At 46.7% G+C, this 8,601-nt stretch overlaps 1 protein-coding gene and 1 non-coding gene across 2 annotated transcripts in view; one reads left to right on the forward strand and one right to left on the reverse strand.

The window, feature by feature from the left end:
• The window catches only part of HAAO (3-hydroxyanthranilate 3,4-dioxygenase), a 29,400-nt gene extending 22,845 nt beyond the window's left edge, over nucleotides 1–6,555 (reverse strand). The window contains exon 1 of the mRNA XM_072139473.1: nucleotides 6,448–6,555. Coding sequence (XP_071995574.1) covers nucleotides 6,448–6,450 — 3 coding nt within the window. The 5' untranslated portion in view covers nucleotides 6,451–6,555. The remainder of the gene's footprint in view (nucleotides 1–6,447) is intronic.
• Nucleotides 6,556–6,627: 72 nt separating this feature from the next.
• Nucleotides 6,628–6,721, forward strand: TRNAI-UAU (transfer RNA isoleucine (anticodon UAU)). The gene is made up of 2 exons: nucleotides 6,628–6,665; nucleotides 6,686–6,721. It is a non-coding gene; the product is annotated as a tRNA-Ile (tRNA).
• The last annotated feature ends 1,880 nt before the right edge of the window (nucleotides 6,722–8,601 follow it).

Genomic DNA, 8,601 nt, shown 5'->3' on the forward strand with positions numbered 1-8,601 from the left:
ATCCCTGTACTGTGACATCACTGTGTGTATTATCCCTGTACTGTGACATCACTGTGTGTATTATCCATGTACTGTGACATCACTATGTGTATTATCCCTGTACTGTGACATCCCTGTGTGTATTATCCCTGTACTGTGACATCACTGTGTGTATTATCCTTGCACTGTGACATTGCTGTGTGTATTATCCCTGTAATGTGACATCCCTGTGTGTATTATCCCTGTGCTGTGACATCACTGTGTGTATTATCCTGTACTGTGACATCACTGTGTGTATTATCCTGTACTGTGACATCACTGTGTGTATTATCCCTGTACTGTGACACCACTGTGTGTATTATCTCTGTACTGTGACATCACTGTGTGTATTATCCTGTACTGTGACATCACTGTGTATATTATCTCTGTACTGTGACATCACTGTGCGTATTAACCTTGTACTGTGACATCACTGTGTATATTATCCCTGTACTGTGACATCACTGCGTGTATTATTCCTGTACTGTGACATCACTGTGTGTATTAGACTTGTACTGTGACATCACTATTTGTATTATCCCTGTACTGTGACATCACTGTGTGTATTATCCCTGTACTGTGACATCACTGTGTATTATCCCTGTACTGTGACATTACTGTGTGTATTATCCCTGTACTGTGACATCACTGTGTGTATTATCCATGAACTGTGACATCACTATGTGTATTATCCCTGTACTGTGACATCACTGTGTGTATTATCCCTGTACTGTGACATCACTGTGTGTATTATCCTTGTACTGTGACATTTTTGTGTGTATTATCCCTGTAATGTGACATCCCTGTGTGTATTATCCCTGTGCTGTGACATCACTGTGTGTATTATCCTGTACTGTGACATCACTGTGTGTATTATCTCTGTACTGTGACATCACTGTGTGTATTATCCTGTACTGTGACATCACTGTGTATATTATCTCTGTACTGTGACATCACTGTGTGTATTATCCTGTACTGTGACATCACTGTGTATATTATCTCTGTACTGTGACATCACTGTGCGTATTAACCTTGTACTGTGACATCACTGTGTATTATCCCTGTACTGTGACATCACTGCGTGTATTATTCCTGTACTGTGACATCACTGTGTGTATTAGACTTGTACTTTGACATCACTATTTGTATTATCTCTGTACTGTGACATCACTGTGTGCATTATCCCTGTACTGTGACATCACTGTGTGTATTATCTCTGTATTGTGATATCACTGTGTGTATTATCTCTGTACTGTGACATCACTGTGTGTATTATCTCTGTACTGTGACATCACTGTGTGTATTATCCCTGTACTGTGACATCACTGTGTGTATTATCTCTGTACTGTGACATCACTGTGTGTATTATCCCTGTACTGTGACATCACTGTGTGTATTATCTCTGTACTGTGACATCACTGTGTGTATTATCTCTGTACTGTGACATCACTGTGTGTATTATCCCTGTACTGTGACATCACTGTGTATTATCCCTGTACTGTGACATCACTATGGGGCACATTTACTTACCCGGTCCATTCGCGATCCAGCGGCGTGTTCTCTGCGGTGGATTCGGGTCCGGCCGGGATTCATCAAGGTAGTTCCTCCGCCGTCCACCAGGTGGCGCTGCTGAGCTGAAAAGCATCTGAACGTTCACCAAGCCGGACCAAGTGAAGGTAAGGGCGTCCCATGCGACACTTTTATTGTTTTAAATGCGGTGGTTTTTCCGAATCCGCCGGGTGCGTATTATCCCTATACTGTGACATCGCTGTGTGTATTATCCTGTACTGTGACATCACTGTGTATTATCCCTGTACTGTGACATCACTGTGTATTATCTCTGTACTGTGACATCACTTTGTGTATTTTTTAAGTCTTTTGAAAATGTTGTCTCCCAGTCTCAGCGGGGAGTATAGAGGAGGGTGTAGTGCACCATGTCATGCTCCTGGGGCTGGCTGACACTATCTGCACTGGTTAGGGATAGGTTTGGGTCTTGGGGAGACATATATTATAGTACACGGACACCAGTGACTGAAATATTCGGATCTGGATACTTCTCCTGGCTCATTCTCCGAGGGCCGGATCCTCAGTGTATTCTCTCATCTTCCTACTGACTGCCAGCTCTGTGGCCAAGGAAGAAGCCAGCCACTACCACACGGGCAGCATATGGCGGCACACATGAGGGCTCCGCTCTATGGGAAGAGGGAATGCACAATTCCAGAAATAACTTTTGGAAATCTGAGGGACACATTCTCTTATTATTTGTGGGAAGACAGATCTGAGACGGGATTTCTTGTCCTGACTGGATATGAAGGGTCCTGTCCCCTTCCATCACGCGGGACGCCGTCACGTCGGGATCCTTTCATTTCATCCTTTGATGTGTTTTTGGAACAACTGTAACAATACGTGATGTTGTATGACACGGAGGGGACATGTTTGTGCTTGGCGGGGGGCAATTATCCACAGACTGGAAAGTTTTAATGACTCTGGTTCTCATGGAGAAGAAAGTGCAGTAAAGCCGGCAGCTGCCTGAGGCGTGGAAAACCGAACCGTCACCCTGTAGGGGCACAACTTCAGCAGCAGCAACAATGAGCGCTGAAGCATCATGGGACATCGCGCCGACCTGCCATCACTTACAGGGGGCGACTGGAAGAATCAGTGCCATGTTATTCAGCAATAGGGATATTATTTAAGATATATTTATAGGTTATTTTTATTATTATTAAAGGTGCTAATCCCTTTAAATAAGCCTTAAAAGGGGTTGGCCCAGGCATCACACCAACTATTGGGACAACCACCACTTACAGTCTCTAATGAATCAAGACAGGTTGAACATGCGCTGCCCAAGACCTGTTACTCCATTCATATACACTCACCGGCCACTTTATTAGGTACACCTGTCCAACTGCTCGTTAACACTTAATTTCTAATCAGCCAATCACATGGCGGCAACTCAGTGCATTTAGGCATGTAGACATGGTCAAGACAATCTCCTGCAGTTCTCCCGAGCATCAGTATGGGGAAGAAAGGTGATTTGTGGCCTGTGAACGTGACATGGTTGTTGGTGCCAGAAGGGCTGGTCTGAGTATTTCAGAAACTGCTGATCTACTGGGATTTTCACGCACAACCATCTCTAGGGTTTACAGAGAATGGTCCGAAAAAGAAAAAACATCCAGTGAGCGGCAGTTCTGTGGGTGGAAATGCCTTGTTGATGCCAGAGGTCAGAGGAGAATGGGCAGACTGGTTCGAGCTGATAGAAAGGCAACAGTGACTCAAATCGCCACCCGTTACAACCAAGGTAGGCAGAAGAGCATCTCTGAACGCACAGTACGTCGAACTTTGAGGCAGATGGGCTACAGCAGCAGAAGACCACACCGGGTGCCACTCCTTTCAGCTAAGAACAGGAAACTGAGGCTACAATGTGCACAAGCTCATCGAAATTGGACAGTGGAAGATTGGAAAAACGTTGCCTGGTCTGATGAGTCTCGATTTCTGCTGCGACATTCGGATGGTAGGGTCAGAATTTGGCGTCAACAACATGAAAGCATGGATCCATCCTGCCTTGTATCAACGGGTCAGGCTGGTGGTGGTGGGGTCATGGTGTGGGGAATATTTTCTTGGCACTCTTTGGGCCCCTTGGTAAAACGCCACAGCCTACCTGAGTATTGTTGCTGACCATGTCCATCCCTTTATGACCACAATGTACCCAACATCTGATGGCTACTTTCAGCAGGATAATGCGCCATGTCATAAAGCTGGAATCATCTTAGACTGGTTTCTTGAACATGACAATGAGGTCACTGGACACAAATGGCCTCCACAGTCACCAGATCTCAATCCAATAGAGCATCTTTGGGATGTGGTGGAACGGGAGATTCGCATCATGGATGTGCAGCCGACAAATCTGCGGCAACTGTGTGATGCCATCATGTCAATATGGACCAAAATCTCTGAGGAGCTTCCAGCACATTGTTGTATCTATGCCACGAAGAATTGAGGCAGTTCTGGAGGCAAAAGGGGGTCCAACCCGTTACTAGCATGGTGTACCTAATAAAGTGGCCGGTGAGTGTACATCCCACCCCCCTAGCATAGTATAATGCCCCTTGCTGTTACCACGACCTCTATGGACCCATATATAATACCCCTTATGCCACCCATCAACATATAACACCTCATCATGTAATGCTCCACCTTTCTATGCCCCCCCCCCCCCACTGGTAATACCCCTCACATATAATAGCTACTATATCTTTGGTTCCCCACTTAGTGGCACCTTTTATTTATCTCCAAAATTATAACTCCCCCAGCTTTCTGTATTCCTACCCCTCCTCATATTGTGGCCCCTCTCCTTATCCCCATCACATTGTGGCTCCTCTCCTCGTCCCTCTTACATTGTGACACCTCTCCTCCTCCTCACATTGTGGCCCCTCACCCCATCCCAAATCCCATTTTGGCCTTTGTACTCCTTCCCCTTACGTTGTGGCTACTTTCCTCCTCCTCACATTGTGGCTCCTCTCCTCCTCCTCAGGTTGTGGCCCCTCTTCCCCTCCCAAATCCCATTTTTGTACTCCCCCCTCTTACATTGAGGTCCCTTTCCTCCCACTCACATTGTGCCCCCCCCCTCTTACCCCACTCAAATTGTGGCCCCTCTCCTCACATTGCAACCCCATTCCTCCTCCTCTCACATTGTGACCCCTCTCTCTTTTCCCCAACCCCCTATGCCCCCTCTCCCCCTCACATTGTGCCCCTCTCCTCCTTTCCCTTGCATTGTGCCCCTCTCCTCACATTGTGACCCCTCCCCTCCTTTCCCTTGCATTGTGGCCCCTCTCCTCACATTGTGACCCCTCCCCTCCTTTCCCTTGCATTGTGGCCCCTCTCCTCACATTGTGACCCCTCCCCTCCTTTCCCTTGCATTGTGGCCCCTCTCCTCACATTGTGACCCCTCCCCTCCTCCTCTGATTGTGGCCCCTCTCCTCACATTGTGACCCCTCCCCTCCTCCTCTGATTGTGGCCCCTCTCCTCACATTGTGACCCCTCCCCTCCTCCTCTGATTGTGGCCCCTCTCCTCTTCATGTTATAGTCCACCTCCTTCTCCTGACAAACTGATTGTGGCCCCTCTCCTCCTCCTCTGCTCCTATGTGTGTCTCTGAAGCCAGGGAGCACTAGGGAGCGAGTGGCCCCTCTTCTTCTTCCCTGTGGCCCCTCTAATCACATTGTGGCCCATCTCCTCCTCATATTATAGCACATCTCCTCCTCCTCATAATATGTCCGATCTCCTCCTCCCCTCACATTGTGGCCCCTCTCCTCCTCACATTGTGGCCCCTCTCCTCCTCACATTGTGGCCCCTCTCCTCCTCACATTGTGGCCCCTCTCCTCCTCCTCACATTGTGGCCCCTCTCCTCCTCCTCCTCACATTGTGGCCCCTCTCCTCCTCCTCACATTGTGGCCCCTCTCCTCCTCCTCCTCACATTGTGGCCCCTCTCCTCCTCCTCCTCACATTGTGGCCCCTCTCCTCCTCCTCACATTGTGGCCCCTCTCCTCCTCCTCACATTGTGGCCCCTCTCCTCCTCCTCACATTGTGGCCCCTCTCCTCCTCCTCACATTGTGGCGCCTCTCCTCCTCACATTGTGGCCCCTCTCCTCCTCCTCACATTGTGGCGCCTCTCCTCCTCACATTGTGGCCCCTCTCCTCCTCCTCCCATTGTGGCCCCTCTCCTCCTCACATTGTGCCCCTCTCCTCCGCCCCTCACATTGCTCCCCCCTCTGCAGCACACAGCAGTGACAGGGGCTCAAGGACGATGTTGGGAGCTAACGGCTCCTTGCATCATCATTACATTCAGCTCTTCCTGTATTCAGAGGATCCCTGGATCCGGGACGGTGGGGTAATAAGCTTTCATTGTAGATTGTATCATTGATGGGGGCAGTCCATTAGACCATCTGTGTCTGGATTTACGTGTCGCTTCCCATCATTACAGGTGGTTTTTGAGCTGCCATTTTGCAAGTGTCGTGTCTGCTGGCTAAAGATTTCTTGTGTCTATAGATCTTATAGCCATGAGGCCCTCTGGTTTGGGGCTACACTATATTTAGTCAGAGTTTGGGGCAAATAGGTAAAAAATACAAATTAAACCTGTCTAAAAGCAGAACCATAGATTTGTCTGTAGCAACCAATCAGCACGCAGCTTGTATGCCATAAACTGTGCTGGTAAAATAAAAGCTGGACTCTGATTGGACTCTTTTGTATAAACAGAACCTCAACCCCACAGTAAAATCCCCCTAAACAATATGATCCCCCTGGAGGCAGAAGTGTATAATAACCCCCCTGGTGACCCCACACTGTATAACTGCAGCGTTCCCTTACAACACAAGGGAGATTTTACAAGCGCAGTATCACAAGTGGCCGCTAGAGGTCAGTGCTGCAATGATTAGTTACCATGGATGAGGCTTGCACAGTATTCCAGGCCCGGGAGAGGGGGCGTGATCTAGGTCTGATACCTCTGCGATCCTCGGCCAGTAATCAGCCGCAGAATGCAAGAAGTAGGCGTGTCCTGTGATGTCATAGAGCCGCCCTTTGTGAAGGCTGATGAAGCGTTCTGCAGGCACAAGAGTCAGAGCTCCAGTGGCGCAATCGGTTAGCGCGCGGTACTTATACAGCAGTACAATGCAGAGCAATGCCGAGGTTGTGAGTTCGAGCCTCACCTGGAGCATGAATTTTTTTTTTTTTTTTTTTTTAAATGTGATCAAGCAGGATTTACCCAGTTGATAGAGCTGCCCCACACATGTGTGTGATATACATCATCCTGCTGTGTGATCACACATGGCTCCCAGGAGAGATATTACAGATAGGAGACACATCACACACATAGAACAATAGGAGATTATAGAGAAATGGATGATAGATAAATGTGATGTATCAGCATAAGAGACGCAAAGGATGAATAATAATAAGGATAATATCACAGTTCAGCACTGTGACTCCTATCCTGTATATATGGGCACAGTACTACTACTCCTAATCTGTATATATAGACACAGCACAGTACTACTACTCCTATCCTGTATATATGTGTACAGCACAGTACTACTACTCCTATCCTGTATATATATGCACAGCACAGTACTACTCCTCCTATCCTGTATATATGTGTACAGCACAGTACTACTACTCCTATCCTGTATATATGAGTGCAGCACAGTACTACTACTCCTATCCTGTATATATGGGCACAGCACTGTACTACTACTCCTATCCTGTAAATATGGGTACAGCACAGTACTACTACTCCTATCCTGTATATATGTGTATAGCACTGTACTACTACTCCTATCCTGTATATATGGGCACAGCACAGTACTACTACTCCTATCCTGTATATATGGGCACAGTACTGTACTACTACTCATATCCTGTATATATGGGTTCAGCACAGCACTACTACTCCTATCCTGTATATATGGGTACAGCACAGTACTACTACTCCTATCCTGTATATATGGACACAGCACAGTACTACTACTCCTATCCTGTATATATGGGCACAGTACTACTGCTCCTATCCTGTATATTTGGGCTCAGCACAGTACTATTACTGCTATCCTGTATATATGGGCACAGCACAGTACTACTACTCCTACCCTGTATATATGTATACAGCACAGTACTACTACTCCTATCCTGTATATATGGGTACAGCACAGTACTACTACTCCTATCCTGTATATATATGGGCACAGCACAGTACTGCTACTCCTATCCTGTATATATGGGTACAGCACAGTACTACTACTCCTACCCTGTATATATGTGTAGTATATATGTGTACAGCACTGTACTACTACTCCTATCCTGTATATATGGGCACAGCACAGTACTACTACTCCTATCCTGTATATATGGGCACAGTACTGTACTACTACTCATATCCTGTATATATGGGTTCAGCACAGCACTACTACTCCTATCCTGTATATATGGGTACAGCACAGTACTACTACTCCTATCCTGTATATATGGGCACAGTACTACTACTCCTATTCTGTATATATGGGCACAGTACTGTACTACTACTCATATCCTGTATATATATGGGCACAGCACAGTACTACTACTCCTATCCTGTATATATGGGCACAGCACAGTACTATTACTGCTATCCTGTATATATGAGCACAGCACAGTACTACAACTCCTATCCTGTATATTTGGGCACAGTACTGTACTACTACTCATATCCTGTATATATGGGTTCAGCACAGCACTACTACTCCTATCCTGTATATATGGGTACAGCACAGTACTACTACTCCTATCCTGTGTATATGGACACAGCACAGTACTACTACTCCTATCCCGTATATATGGGCACAGTACTACTGCTCCTATCCTGTATATATGGGTTCAGCACAGCACTACTACTCCTATCCTGTATATATGGACACAGCACATTACTACTACTCCTATCCTGTATATATGGGCACAGCACAGTACTACTACTCCTATCCTGTATATATGGGCAAAGCACAGTACTACTACTCCTATCCTGTATATATGAGTGCAGCACAGTACTACTACTCCTATCCTGTATAT

Source organism: Engystomops pustulosus, chromosome 3 (assembly GCF_040894005.1).
Source record: "Engystomops pustulosus chromosome 3, aEngPut4.maternal, whole genome shotgun sequence".
In the NCBI taxonomy this organism is placed as follows: domain Eukaryota; kingdom Metazoa; phylum Chordata; class Amphibia; order Anura; family Leptodactylidae; genus Engystomops; species Engystomops pustulosus.